At 48.5% G+C, this 15013-nt stretch overlaps 2 protein-coding genes and 2 non-coding genes across 8 annotated transcripts in view; 3 read left to right on the plus strand and 1 right to left on the minus strand.

Moving 5' to 3' along the window:
* IFT80 (intraflagellar transport 80) overlaps nucleotides 1-6517 on the minus strand; it is a 159955-nt gene extending 153438 nt beyond the window's left edge. Inside the window, exon 1 of one of the 5 annotated variants that reach the window (XM_029066875.1) lies at nucleotides 6497-6517. The gene's annotated coding sequence lies outside the window, so the exon portion shown is untranslated. Of the gene's footprint in view, nucleotides 1-5695; nucleotides 5786-5892; nucleotides 6023-6496 lie in introns of those variants that run through there. The other 4 variants (XM_029066892.2, XM_029066883.2, XM_029066860.2 and 1 more) reach the window with 4 other exon arrangements.
* Nucleotides 6518-7592: 1075 nt separating this feature from the next.
* The window catches only part of SMC4 (structural maintenance of chromosomes 4), a 63561-nt gene continuing 56140 nt past the window's right edge, over nucleotides 7593-15013 (plus strand). Inside the window, exons 1-4 of the mRNA XM_029066846.1 lie at nucleotides 7593-7740; nucleotides 8169-8347; nucleotides 8928-9119; nucleotides 10938-11114. Coding sequence (XP_028922679.1) covers nucleotides 7608-7740; nucleotides 8169-8347; nucleotides 8928-9119; nucleotides 10938-11114 — 681 coding nt within the window. The 5' untranslated portion in view covers nucleotides 7593-7607. The remainder of the gene's footprint in view (nucleotides 7741-8168; nucleotides 8348-8927; nucleotides 9120-10937; nucleotides 11115-15013) is intronic.
* On the plus strand, nucleotides 11222-11351 carry MIR15B (microRNA mir-15b). The gene has a single exon (NR_034776.1). It is a non-coding gene; the product is annotated as a microRNA mir-15b (primary transcript).
* Nucleotides 11387-11487, plus strand: MIR16B (microRNA mir-16b). The gene has a single exon (NR_034777.1). It is a non-coding gene; the product is annotated as a microRNA mir-16b (primary transcript).

Below are 15013 nucleotides of genomic sequence, written 5' to 3' on the forward strand. Positions count from 1 at the left end.
TGCAATTCATTCATTCAATCGTATTTACTGAACACTTACTGTGTGCAGACCACCGTACTGAGCACTTCAACAGGTCATATAAGAATAATGTTGGTATTTGTTAAGCACTAACTATGAGCAGGGCACTGTTCTAAGCACTGGGGTAGATAATAATAATAATAATAATGTTGGTATTTATTAAGTGCTTACTATGTGCACAGCACTGTTCTAAGCGCTGGGGTAGATACAGGGTAATCAGGTTGTCCTACAGAGGGCTCACAGTCTTAATCCCCATTTTACAGGTGTGGTAACTGAGGCACAGAGAAGTTAAGTGACTTGCCCACAGTCACACAGCTGACAAGTGGCAGCGCTAGGATTTGAACCCACAACCGCTGACTTCCAAGCCCGGGCTCTTTCCACTGAGCCACGCTGCTTCTCCAGTGCTTTTACTTAAGCCACCATTCGAGCTACTTCAGACAAAATGAATAGAAGCAATAGGAAAAGTTCAGAAGGGGTCAAAAAGATTCATCATCTGCAAAATGGAAAATGACCTGAGAAGAATAAAGGGACCAAGGTCAGAGCTCCGAAAACCATCCCATCCAGCAAGAAGTGAGCTGGCCAGGAACCCGTCAAAAAGGCATTTTAGGTCTGATTCCAAAAAGGCGTCATCTTCGCTGGGCCAGTCCAAAGGAGGGCACAGAGGAAGAGAACGGGGAATGGAACAGTGTCACGATGGCAACTGGGGCTCAGACACTCCTGCCCATCTGGCGGTTTGGGATTTCTAAACCATTTTTACCGCTCCGCTCGGTGCTCGGCTCACCTCTAGACTGTAAACTCATTGTGGGCAGGGAATGTGTCTGTTTATTGCTACACTGTACTCTCCCAAGGGCTCTGCACACAATAAGCGCTCAATAAATACGAGTGACTGACTGCCTGCCTCTCTAAGATGAGACAGAGGTGGATTGAGGAAGGTGGCACAGTGCCCGGGATAACAGACAGGGCCCAGAAGTAGCAGAATATCCTGCAGGGCTACCTGCTGGTATACCTGTTAGAGATTATTGGTGCTTACGGGTAGCCAGGTGTGCTTAGGTGAACGTCATGTGGACGAGAAGAACGGCCAGCTCTAGGACGGCTACCCGCCAGAGGCCAGACTATACAGGGACCTGGAGAACACAGTGCTACAAATCACACGCCCACTTTTTTAAGATACCTTATGGTTTTACACAGGTAATGACAGTCAACCGCATTCTGAGCACAGAGAGGGACAGAAAATTAGGAGTTAAATGCACTACTATTTTGAAGTTCGGTTTCCTTCAAATTATGCACTGAAATAGCATCTTTCCTCCAAAAAGGAAACCTTGCCCACCAGAAGTAAAGGCTAATTTTAAAAAGTCTGTTTCAAAGGGTTAGATATCGGTTTCTTTAATACGACGCTGAGGAATATAATGTCCACCTGAAAGATTTTTCTGCAAGGAAATTATCTGCCGAGCTTGAAGGGATTACATGTGAAGTGGCTGTTACAGGTTCATATCAACATGATTTAATATTGTGCCCGTTATTTATTTTTTCTACAACTGTGGCAGACAAACCGAGGCTATTAATATCCTCAGATTACCCCTCCCTGAAGGCTGGCCCGCTTCAATTGCTTATTGATGCTTTGAGCAGGCTTCTTAGGTAAAGCATAAGCCGGGAATGGTTTTACTACAAATACGATTTGCTTCACCCTCTCTTTCCAAACAAGACACACAACGTATATACAGCACACAGAGTAAATTCCTGATTTTTTGTGCATAGATTAACTGCACGGTCAATTATCCACGCTTCGCCCCCACCATCCACTCCCAGGCCCCTGCTCTGCTCTACAATTAGCTCCTAGGGATGTTTTTGCCCCATTCCCTCTCCACCAAGTTCTTGGGCTGCTGGCAGCTGGCTCCTTGAGCCGTTTTCTCCCCTTCACTAATCCGCCACATTCCCAAACCAGCTGTTTATGCTTTGCAGCCAGCTCCTGGGGTGTTTTCTTTGCCTTGCTACATTCTCGAACCAGCTGCTGCACTAGCTAGCTCAACTGATGGTATTCTGCAGATCAGATCGTAGGGCAGGTTAACCGTAGCAAGTGCAAAGGGAAGCCTGACTGATGGGGACGGGGGATTCCGGAGAGGTTAAGGACGCAGTTTTTGCTTTTAAAAATCTGTCCGCTCCATTAGCCCAGCCAATAAAAGACTAGAGTGTATATACACAAAAACCTTCTTTAATTTAACCTATTTCGGGTTCTCTCAGGCAGCACAACAACTACTGGATCAACCTGTCCTCTTAGACAAGGCTGGCCAAAACTTTCCAATGTGTCCCAGTGTTTTTCCTTGATCCTTTGATTGACGCTAGGTTCTCCCTGACAATACCTGGCTCGTGTCTCTGAACAACTGTCCCTTCAAAGACTTATCTTACAGTCAGTAACTAATATTCCGAATAGGTACTGAATGCTGGCTTCCCCTACTCAACACCTGCCTCAGGTTCCCTATGGTTAAGCCCAAAATTCTGGATTCCTTTTATTGCTCCTCCTTCTGACTCGATTAAACTGGGGACTCTCAGTTGAGGGAGTAAAGGAGTCATTACTCACCTATGTGTGAATGACGTCACACGATTGATATGAAGATATTATCCCCATATTTTAGTAAAACTTGAAGTGCCCAAAACCGTTACAGAAAAAAATGGTGAACTAAGGGTCTCAAGAGCCGCAGAACTCTCTCGTTTCACATCTTCCACACATCCAAGGATTAATTTAATCTCATTAATAAAGTAAAGTAATGAACAGCATCTGGCCCACTGTCAGCATTCAATATTAACGATGATCATGAATAGCCACTATTGTTGATAATGCAATTCCAAAGATGTGGGATCCGCTCATGTCTGCCTTCGACTGCCTTCATCATTAAAAGCAACTGATATTCAGAAGCAGCAGCAACGCTCGGGTAGCCTAAGAGACCAAACGAACATCAAGACCGAGTGCTCGCCTTGACTACAGCACCACAGAAGCTCCACACGCTTTTCTAGGCGTCGCAAATAAATCGATGAAGACTTTTAAGAATGAACAATTGGTTAAAGCTATCATCAAAATTCCTGGGTATTTTCCAAATCTGGCAAGATTTTTACTTACATGACCTCTTGTGATTCGTACATACCTGGGTGCGCTCTAGCTGCCCCCTCGCTAGTGGGCTTAATTTTGGGCGGAGCCTGTTTCTGGAGGGAAGGGGACATCCCTGCCATTTATTACCGCCCCGTACGTTCCAAAAGTCCCTAATGGAAGGCAGGAACTGAATAAACTATTGCCCAAATCATTTCAATCCGCTCACTGCCTAACACAGTGCTAGGACGACATCCGTTGTTTGAGCTTTTCCCCACTCAATGCCATATCCAATTCCATTTGTCATTTCCCTCCTGAAGGGGATGTGACGAGGGGTGTGACGAAGGACTGGGAGCCCGTTGTTGGGAAGGGATCGGCCCCTGGCCACGTCCTACCACTGACCTGGAATGCCCTCCCTCCTCACATCCGCCAAACTCTCTTCCCCTCTTCAAAGCCCTACTGAGAGCTCACCTCCTCCAGGAGGCCTTCCCAGACTGAGCTCTCCCTTTCCCTCTGCGGTCCCCCTACTCCCGCCCTCTGCTCTTCCCCCTTCCCCTCCCCACAGCACTTGTGCATATTTGTATACATTATTCTATTTTATTAATGATGTGTACATATCTATGATTCTATTTATCTTGATGGTATTTATGCCTGACTACTTGTTTTGTTTTGCTGTCTGTCTCCCCCGTTTAGACCGTGAGCCTGTCGTTGGGCAGGAATTGTCTCTATCTGTTGCTGAACTGTATGTACATTCCAAGCGCTTAGTACAGTGCTCTGCACACAGTGAACGCTCAATAAATACGACTGAATGAATGAATTATTGTCCCTATCTATTGCCGAACTGTACTTTCCAAGCGCTCGGTACAGTGCTCTGCACAGAGTAAGCACTCAATAAATACGATTAAATGAACGATAGCCTCTAACCGTTGCAGAACTGTATTTTCCAAACGCTCGGGACAGTGCTCTGCACACAGAAAGCGCTCAATAAATACGATTAAATGAATGAATGTCTCTAACCGTAGCCGAATTGTGCTTTCCAAGTGCTCGGTACAGTGCTCTGGACACAGTAAGCGCTCAATAAATCCGATTAAATGAATGACTGTCTCTATCCGTTGCCGAAGTGTGCTTTCCAAGCGCTCGGTACAGTGCTCTGGACACAGTAAGCGCTCAGTGAATACGACCGAATGAATGAATGTCTCCATCTGTTGCTGAACTGTACTTTCCAAGCGCTCAGTCCAGTGCTCTGCACACAGTAAGCGCTCAAAAAATACGACTGAATAAATGATTGTTTCTACCTGTTGTCAAACTGTACTTTCCGAGCGCTCAGTCCAGTGCTCTGCACAGAGTGAGCGCTCAATATATACAACTGAATGAATGAATGATTGTCTCTGTTGCTGAATAGTACTTTCCAAGCGCTTAGTACAGTGCTCTGCATACAGTGAGCGCTCAACAAATGAGACTGAATGACTGTCCCTACCTATTGTCAGCTGTGTGACTGTGGGCAAGTCACTTCACTTCTCTGTGCCTCAGTTCCCTCATCTGTAAAATGGGGATTAAGACTGTGAGCCCCACGTGGGACAACCTGATTCCCCTGTGTTTACCCCAGCGCTTAGAACAGTGCTCTGCACATAGTAAGCGCTTAACAAATACCAACATTATTATTATTATTATTATTATGGCCGAACTGTACTTTCCAAGCCCTCGGTACAGTGCTCTGCACACAGTGCGTGCTCAATACACACTTTTGCATGAATGACTGTGTCTCTGTTGCCGAACTGTACTTTCCAAGGGTTCGGTACAGTGCTCTGCACACAGTAAGCGCTCAATACGATTAAATGACCGTCTCCATCCGTAGCCGAATTGTGCTTTCCAAGCGCTGGGTACAGTGCTCCGCACACAGTGCGCGCTCCAAAAATCCGATTAAATGAACGACTGCCTCTAACCGTGGCCGAACTGTATTTTCCAAGCACTGGGTACAGTGCTCTGCCCACAGTGAAGGCTCAATAAATCCGATTAAATGAACGGCCGTCTCTATCCGTAGCCGAATTGTGCTTTCCAAGCGCTGGGTACAGTGCTGTGCACACAGTGAGCGCTCCAAAAGTCCGATTAAATGAACGACTGTCTCTATCCGTCGCCGAACTGTGTTTTCCAAGCGCTCGGTAGTGTTTGCACACAGAAAGCGCTCCATAAATCCGATTAAATGAACGACTGCCTCTAACCGTCGCCGAACTGTATTTCCCAAGCGCTGGGGACAGTGCTCTGCACACAGTGAGCGCTCCATGAATCCGATTAAATGAACGACTGTCTCTATCCGCAGCTGAATTGTGCTTTCCAAGCGCTGGGGACGGGGCTCTTGCACGCAGTGAGCGCTCCATAAATGCGATGGAGTGAATGAATGAATGGATGGATGGATGAATGAATGAATGAATGATTGAATACGGGGCGGCCGCCGGGGCCCGGCTCCTCGCCCTCCGGGCCCCGACGAAGGACCGGCCCCCGCCCTCCTCCAAGTCCCAAAGATCCCCCAAAGCAGGGAAGGTGGAGGAAGGTTGGGGGGCAGGAAGGCGGCTGTCCCGAGGGGCGAGGACTCCCTCTTACCTCCCGCTTTGGGGCGGCGGACGAGGCCTCCCCGAAGCTCCCCCGTCGCCATAGAGACTCCGGGCGCCCGCTCTTCCTCTTCTCGCGATACTTCCGGGCGGGAGCCTCCCCCCCTCCCCCCTCCCCCCGGGCGTCCCCTGGCAACCGCGCCCCGCCCCCCGAGGCCGCGCCGCTTTCCCCCCCCCTCAGTTTCCCACCTCCTGAAGCTGAGGCCGTTGGAAGATGGGGGAGGGCGGCGATCGATCGGTCGATCGATCGATCGACGGTTCCCGGAGCGGCGGGCGGGTGAGCCCCGTGGCCGGCTCCGAGGCGCCCGGGGCCCGGCGCCTGCGCCTGCGCCGTAGCCGCGGGGAAGATGGCGGCCGCCCCCGCCGCACTTTTTTCAAATCGGCCCTTCCCAGAAGGCACCGCGCGCATTTGTAACGAATTTCGGTTCGAGTTTGGATTTTGAGCGCCATTTTCGAGTGGAGGAGCCGGAGCCGCGGGACCTGCCGCCGCCGCCGCCGCCGCCGCCGCCGCCCCCGACGCCTCCCCCGCCCGCTCCCGCCCCCGCCCCCGCCCCGGCCCGGCGCCTCCCAGGTAAAACCCCCCTTCTCCCCGCCGGGCTGTCATCGCCCCCGAGGCCGAGGCCGAGGCCGCCGGGCCGGAGCGGCCCGGGGAGGGGCAGGTCGAGAGGGAGCAGCCGCGTCGAGCAGCCCTCGGGCCGCGGCGAGGGAGGGCTTGCCCCCGCCGCCCTGCCGACGCGGCCTTCCCTCAATCTTCCCCTGTCACTTCCCTGCCGCCCGGCCTTCCTCCCCGCACCTCCACGGGGCTGAGTCCCAGCCGCCAACCGCCTCCTTTGGAGAGCTCTTCCCTGCTCCTCCTCGCTCTCCGGACAGTTTCTCCTGGGAAAACACCACCACCACTTTGTTTTCTTCGGGGAGGGGGGGAGGGGGCAAAAAGGAAAACAGCCAAAGCCCGCTCTCCTCGACGGTTCTCCTCCCGGCGACTTTTTCCAGGAAGCGAGAGGTCGTTCATGGATTTAAGGCCCCGGGACTCTCCCCCCCGTTGGGTTTGGGAAGCTTCGTCCGGCCTTGAGAGGGGCGATGGCTCCAGCCCCGGCCTCGGGGCTGTTTTCTCTGCCTTCTGGAGGCGGCCCCGCGCTGGAGACTAAATGGCGGGGAAAACAGGGTCTCCGCGGGCCCCTGCGCCGACTTGCACCCCGCCGGTCTTTTTAGCCGGGCGGAGGGTACGCCCTTCGGCCCCCCGAACCCAGACCCGACGATTTCCTCGGCCGCCGACGGCAGATGTGCAAGGAGAGCGGGCTGAAGGGAAGCGGGCGCCGCTCCCAAGAATCCGTGGGAACGCCGTCCCTTCCGAGCGCTCAGCACAGCGCCCCGCGCATGGGGAGCGCTCAGTAGATAGGCTCGAACGGTGTGTTGACGCAGCAGATGGGGGGGCGTGGGGCCCGGGCCTTCGAGAAGTGACACGACCTCCCCCTCCCCGAGCGCGGCCAGTCCTTTTTTTTTTCTTTTCCGGCGCTGGGGCTGGTTTTTCGGCCGGCGGCGCATTGGCTTTGGGGGTACGTGGGCGGGGAGGTGGGTGGGCGTCCGTCCCCCCGCAGGGCTGCGCTTTCTCCTCGAGCCCCGGGGGTCTCCGCTTGTCGGGGAGAAAGGGTCGCGTTGTGCGGGCCGCCGCTGCCCCGCGCCGCCTGCGGCCCGGCTTTTTCCCCCGAGCGACCCAACGGGGAGCCGCGGCTGGGTGGGTGGGTGGGCGGCAGGCACCGCCGGGCGCCATGGCTCCAAAGTCGGGCCGTTGGCGACGGTGGGCCGCGGCCCTTTCCTCCCGGCGACTGACGGGCTGCCGGGGGTTGGGGGGGCTTCTTCCCTTGGTCGTCCGTCCGTCCGTCCGTCGGTCCGTCCGTCCAGCGACCATGCCTCGCAAGGGCGCCAAGCCCTCCACGGCCCAGCGGAGGCCCGACGGGCAGGGCCGCCCCCAGGACGAGGCCGCGACGCCCGACCCGCCGCCCCACACCCCGGAGGACCGGCCCGACCCCGCCGACACAGGTGAGGCGAGGGAGGGAGGAAGGGAGGGAAGGGGCTCGCCCCATGCAGACCCCTCGGCTTTAGCGGCGCCCCAACCGGGGACCCAGGTGTCCGGGGGCAGCCAAGCCTGGGCCCGCTGCCTCACACACACACACACACCTGTCTACGGGATCCCCCCCCATCTCCCCCCTACACACACACACCCCCCCGGAGCGTTTGGCTCAATGTGCCCAGGAAGTGCGGATTCCCCACTCATGTGGGGGGGAGAGAGAAACCCCGGCTCCCTCCCTCCTCCTTCCCTCCCTCTTCTCTCTTGCTCCGTCCCCTCTCTCGCATCACCCCGCAATCGCTTTTCCCAGCCGGACGCCGCCCCTTAGAAGGTTTCCCTTCGGGGGGTCCGGTCCCCCGGTCTCCCCCTCCCCCCGCCCGTTTGTTTTGTGCGACTGCAGATACTCCAAGTGCCGTCCTCGATCAGAGAAGTTTAGAAGAGATTTTGGGTAGCATCCCTCCTCCCCCACCTCCGGCAATGACCAATGAAGCCGGAGCTCCTCGCCTCATGATAACTCATATTGTGAACCAGAACTTCAAATCTTATGCGGGGGAAAAAATCCTGGGACCGTTTCATAAGGTATTTTTTTTTTTTTTTGGTCGTCGTCGTCGTTGTTATTTCCGTTAGAACAGGCCATTGTCGGCGGAGGCGAGACTTTTTAATACGGCGTACCTACCGGCTTTGGTCCGAACAACGAAGAAAGCTGAGAAGATCGTTTCTCGATCATTCGATACCAATCGATTTTAGTGTTTGGCAGAACCTTGAGGGGAAAAGATGTTCAGGCGGCCTATGAATTTTTTTTTTCTTTCAGTTAGGAGGAGGGGTGGCTTGAGGGGAGGGTGAGAAAGCGAAATCTGGAGATCTTCAAGGAGAATTTGACATTAGAATGTTGCTGAGTAATTTGGGCACCCTTATTTTTTTTTTTTAGACGTTTGTATTCTAAAACCTGAAAACCCGAGTTCAACCTGAAGTATTTTAATAGGTTTCTTTTTTTTTTTTTTTTTTTACTTCTGGCCATAAAAACTAAGCTTTCAAATAACTCGCAATTTCCTGGACCAGAAGAGACGGCGCTTTAAAACCGTCCGCGGTCGAAATAACGCGTGTCCTTCGTTACCTGCGTTCGAGGTGTTAAGTCGTTTGTCTTTTGTCTACTACGCAGCGTTTTTCTTGTATCATTGGGCCGAACGGGAGCGGCAAATCGAACGTGATCGATTCAATGCTTTTTGTCTTTGGCTATCGGGCACAAAAGATCAGATCCAAAAAGCTCTCGGTACTGATCCATAATTCTGATGCCCACGAGGACATTCAGAGTTGTACCGTGGAAGTTCATTTTCAAAAGATCATTGATAAGGTAAGGCTTTCCTGCCTCGGCGAGTGTAAGTAGAATTTTATTTAACGAAGTGCTTTGCGTGTGCTCTGCCGTCTTTTTGGGGAGCAGATGAGATCTTTTAAAAACGTCCTCCCCTTAGACTGAACCGTTTTTCTAAAAACCGGTTTGAAGGTTAGAATTGAAATTGCTCATCCGGCCCGTCGGCCGACTTTTATTTGTGAACGAAAATGCACCGAAATCTTCCCACCACAATATCTTAAATCCATCTTCCCCGACTATTTACCTGTAACCTGATTGTGATTCATGTTGCGTTTCTACTGAGCCAGGGCGGTGGTGTGATCTTTATAAATTGAAAACTTTCATCATAAACCGAGTTCCCTGTTCGTTACATTTATCCTCCTGTGCTTCAGGGTGGCACTCAAACTGTCAGTGGCTTGTGTCGCACGTGCACATCTGTAGTGATATAAAACGAGTTTTCGTCAGCTTATTGGGTTTCACCTTCGGAACTTTTGAAAGAGTTAAGGATCAGCCTGATCCTCTGTTTTCTAGATGGAGAGATAACTGAAGGGGGAAAAGAATGTCATTATCCAGCTAGGTTTCCTACACGAAACCCGGTCGGTTAGAAAATTGTTGAGCTTCTTTCATTTAAAGAAGGTCAGGGGAAAACTTTACTGGTAATAATCTTTTGGAAGTTAATAATTTGCAGCTTAAAATTTGCAGCCCGGCGCTGACCTACGTGGAACTTAAAACTGTAGGGAAATCGATTTTTGCATAATAAAATAGAGAAGTGTATTCACCTTCTGTTGCAAATGCAATTTAAAAAGCTCAGTTTATTGTTTCATAACCGATCTCAGAAAGAGCTTTCTTCAACAGACCACAAGCATTCAGTAGGGTAGGAAAAAAATGCCATACATCTCGTCCTTGGTGAAGAGGAATCTAACTTAAATTTTCATTTGAAAAATGAATTTGTAAACTCTACTTCGTAGAAATGCATGCTAGTCTTCAAAGCTCTTCGATTGGTTGACTTCTTATTATGGACAGAGCCTGGGTAGGCTTTTGCAGTGTGAAAAATTGAAGTGATTTTTTGTTGTTGTTGTCCTTTTCCCCCCTTTTTCAGATGTAGGTGATGTCTTGAAAAAGCAATTGATTATTAATTAAGATAACCAAGAATGTAATTTGTCACCTAAGTACTTTTAGAATTTCTATTATTCTTTTGCAGTATTCAGTCCTGTAGCTCTCCATTTTAAAACTCTTTGTCCCCATGCTCCCTCAAATCAGGTGACCCATCTTTAGAAGGAGAAACTAGTGGTTTTAACAAATGAGGACTTACTTTTAAAATAAGTTGGCATGCCTCTGTTACCCTTCTCTAAGTGCTCTGAGGGGAGATCTCTCCTTTTTTTTTGGTGGGGGTGGGAGGGTAAGGGCGGGCAGCTTTTGTTAAATAGTGTGAAGACATTTTGTTTTATTTTTTTCCTCAAAGAAAAGTAACCAGGGTAAAATAGGGAAGATAAATAAATGGCCTACTGAGTCGAAGCAAGTTTTCGAAGGGTGCCTTGCTCTCTGGGTTGCTTGTAAGGTTCTTTTGGTTTTGTGTGTGTGTGTGTGTGTGTGTGTGTGTGTGTGTGGTTTTCTTTTTCAGGGAGCATACACTCTGCTTGTTTAGCGAGGTGTGCATGTTTATTTGAAATTCACGTTAAGCCTTAGAACTGGAAGCTAAAGTACTGTTTGTATAGTAACAGCAGGAAAAGAGGGCATAGTTTTATTAAGAGTGAAATCTGAAGTAGCCCTATGACTTAATGCTAACAATTGTTTTTCTGGTTTTGTTTTTCCTCAAAACAGGAAGGAGATGATTATGAAGTCATTCCCAACAGCAATTTTTGTGTATCCAGAACTGCCTACAGAGATAATACTTCTGTCTACCACATCAGTGGGAAGAAAAAAACGTTCAAAGATGTTGGAACTCTTCTTCGGAGCCATGGAATCGACTTGGATCACAACAGATTTTTAATCTTACAGGTAAGTGTGTGGGCAGTTCCTTTTGGAGAATACTAACAGTGCATGCAGGGTGGTTGTTGGTTGTGTGCTTTTTAGAACCAAGGTAGGTTGTTTTTGTTTCTCTAAAGAATCCTGCATGTGGAGGCCTTGGACTGCTATAGCAGCACATCATGGTTTGCATGGTATAGCCAAGATGCGAATCATTATTTGCTGCTTTAGAAATTTAAGGAAAAGAAACCTTTCAAGACATGGCTTATTTCATAATTTTCCCGACACTGGGGTGAACAGAAGAACTGACATACTTATTACGCTCTAGCAGCACGTAAATATTGGTGTAGTGAAGTCTTAAACCCCAATATTATTGTGCTGCTTTAGCGTGATAGGGATTGTGCAGCATGCTTACATGGAATATTTTTGTGTTGGCATCTTTGGGTGTTTTTCCTCCCTGCTCTTCTCCTTTATTAACTCGAATGTGTTCAAGTAAGACTGTGTACATGCAGAGTGAAAGGATTCATCTTGGCCCTGTGTCTCTGTAGGGCTAAACCACTCTAAACTTAAAATTGATCTTTTAAAATGCATCTTCTCTCTAATGAAAGCTTTAGCAGGGAAGAAAATTAGCATTTTGACTTCATGACATTGAAAGCTGCTGAGTTGAAAGAGGAGTAAAGTTTGTTACCTGATATTTTTCCTAAAATTGATCTTGAGAAAGTGTTCATTTCCCTCTGGAAATGCATTTAGTGCCCAGTTACTTCCTCTTCATCCTGCTTTTGGCAGGTCGGACATTTTATTGGGTATTTCATAGCTTTAAGGAAGAAAAAAAAAAGATGCATAATCTTTGGAGGATAATATAAGTTTCATGAAGGGGTGGCAAGTTTTTGGTAGGGATTTAGTTTCATTTTTGTTAAAGAATCTTTATTTTTCACACGAGGGAGCCTTGAACTTTTCTCTTCACTTGGGGTCCTGGGGAAAATTACACTTCCTTTGGTTCTGGGTAGCTTCCCATCAGTCCTCCATGTTTAAAGCCAAGGCTTTTAGTTATCCAGTTATATTTTCAGATTTCTAAACTCTTTCTGGACCCCTCCCCCGCCCCCAAGAATCACTGAGGGCATATTTAAAACAAAAGCTCAATATGTGATGGAGTAGCAATCAATGCAATTATTTTTTATTTTCTCAACTACATTTTAAATTAGTGGAGTAGGTATGAGTGTTTTAAGGTGGTCCCCATCCCCCAACCCCCCCATTTTCCTATGGTTTGATGAATCCTGCAAAGCGCCCCCAACAGGAACCCGGCAAAGGTTATTAGTACAGTTTTCTATTTAACTCTTGCTCTGCAGTAAATCCTGGGAATAAGAAAAGTGTATTAGAATGTCGTTCTTCCATTGAGGGAAAATTATGGAATGGAGTTTTGGTTTTTTGTTTGTTTTTTTCTTCGGTAATGGGTGGTGATAAGAGGATGCCATAATTCAAGTATGCATGTAAACATTTTTGCTTTCTTTCTCTCCCCACTGTGTGCATTATGGGGAGTTCTTGTTTTTTCGATTAAACTTACCCTTAATTCACATGTTGTGCTTTGATTTGTCTCTGTGTCAAACCCATTGTTGGACTACTGAAGTTTTTTTTTTACTTTGAAAGGATTTTCATTTTTTCCAAATGTAATGAAGATCATTGTTGCCTAACCACCAGTGCAGCTTAAAATTATCGAAAAGGATACTGTGAATAAAACTGTGGGTTGTTTGGGGGGTTTTCCCCCTCCCCCCACAATACTTAAGGCATTACGTGGCTCTTTCTTTTTTGGACCGGGACTTAATTGAGTCCATTGAAAATAAAATCATTTATTTCCCATGCCAGTCCGGGTTAGGCTTCTTGATCGCTCATTCACAGAACAGCTTCTACAATACAGTGGGGGGAAAAGAATGATGACTGACAAACAAGTTTGTGCTTACGAATATTCTTCCCTAATTTCACTTTCTCTTCCTGCTACACCGTCATTTTAATTCTCTGCATTTTTTTTTTCTTATCTCATTCTTGACTCCTTTTGCTTTTCTTTAGGGTCAGCCATCAGTTTTTAGGTACCCCATGGCTAAAGAAGGAAGCAGTCTAGAACTTCATTCTTGCCCATCCAAGTATAGAGCACTTTTCTTTCCTCAGCTGTCTCCATGTTTAAAGTGGAGGACAGTTTTAACTGACTAAACTTAGTTTTCCCATTTTCAAAGACCCATTCAACCCACCGTGGGTACATCTGTCTGAGCCAAACACGTTTGAACAATCCTTTTTAAGGAGAAAAATATATTTTTTTAGCCCAAATATAGAAGCTTAATATTTAGCCTTTTGTTTGCCCCTCATATTAGGAGAGATTGGGTTGCAGAGTCCAACGTTAGTCGTCCTCTAGACGGTAAGCTCGTTATGGACGGGGACGTGTTGACTAAAGCGTTGAGTACGGTGCTCTGCGCGTAGGCGGCGCTCAGTAAATACCCTTGATCGATTGTTTTTTTTTCCCCAACCTGCCTCGGTTACTGTGATGTTGGCGCATCATGACCCTGATGCAGGCTTTTAGACATTTCTCCCACCCCAGCCCCCCCGTCGTGCCCCTGCTTTCCTGCATGACCTCAAGGTGTGGTGCCTAGGGTTGCTTTGGCCTGGTAGGAAGGGAACAGGGCAAAGAATGGAGAAGCAATGTTTCCAAGCAGCAGTTGTCGATTGTTGTCAGTAAGGAGGCAAGTCTGAAGACAGAGTCTAAAGTTATAACCACCCTGACTGCATAGGCCCACTCTCCATCCTGCTGAATTGTAACAACAACAAAATACTACTAGTAAGAAATCCCTGATGGTATTGTGAGAACGTAGGCGGCGTCTTGGGAATTTTGAACCCAACTGCAATAGAAATGTACTCCCAGCATCTGTCATAAAATAGGGAACCATAAAAACAGCCAGCTCTTGTAGCATGTGATTTTTGGTAAATGTTTTTAATGGAACGCAGTGGTAGAATTAGGGAGTATGTGGTATCAGAAGACCGTACATTTATACGTTTGTATGCATTGATAGTCAAGGCATGAGCATGAGAGCATGGAGTGCTTTTATTTAAGCGTGGGGGTCTTTAAGGACACAACCTGTGTTGTGTGAGGACCAACTAGTATATAAACATGCATGAGACTGGAGTAAAAGACTCACACCTAGCCATTTCTGAATTTCCCTTTATTAACTAATAATAATAATTATTATTATGGTATTTCTTACGGTGTGCCAGGCGCTGTTCTAAGCCCTGGGGTGGAATCACGATAATCGGGTTGTTCCACGTGGGGCTAGCACTTAATCCGCATTTTGCAGATGAGGTAACTGGGGCACAGAGAAGTTAAGTGGCTTGCCCAAGGTCACAGAGCAGATGAATGGCGGAGCTGGGATTAAAACCCGTATCCTCTGACTCCCGAGCCCGTGCTCTTTCCACTAAGCCACGCTGCTTCTCTAATACAAGGTGGAATCGGGTATCACAAATTTCTAGTGGGCTTTAGAAACGTGTCTCCTGTACTAAAGCCCCTGACTGCAGTAAGGGGACAGAGGAGAGATCACTGTGAAGAAAACACTTGGGGAGAGGAACGTTTCTGTAAAATATCCTAAGTATTAGAGGGCTGTAGTTGAGAATGAATGGGAGTAGTGCCTTGGATAGGATTCCCTGAGGCGAAGTAGAGAGGGTTGGGAACAGAGATGTAGTGGGGAGGCCGAGAACCTGCAGAGCGGATTCCCAAACCCATTTGCTCACCAGTGGGGGTCAGATCCCATTCAGACTTACTTTTATTATGATCAAGTGCCGTCGAGGCGTTTCCGATTCATAGCGACTCCGTTGGATAGGCCTTGTCCAGAACGTCCTGTCCTCCGCCATAGTCTGCAACCTTTCTAGTGGTGCTTCCGTCCTCATTCTTATGGTTT

The sequence above is a fragment of the Ornithorhynchus anatinus genome, chromosome 1, assembly GCF_004115215.2.
Source record: "Ornithorhynchus anatinus isolate Pmale09 chromosome 1, mOrnAna1.pri.v4, whole genome shotgun sequence".
Lineage (NCBI taxonomy): Eukaryota > Metazoa > Chordata > Mammalia > Monotremata > Ornithorhynchidae > Ornithorhynchus > Ornithorhynchus anatinus.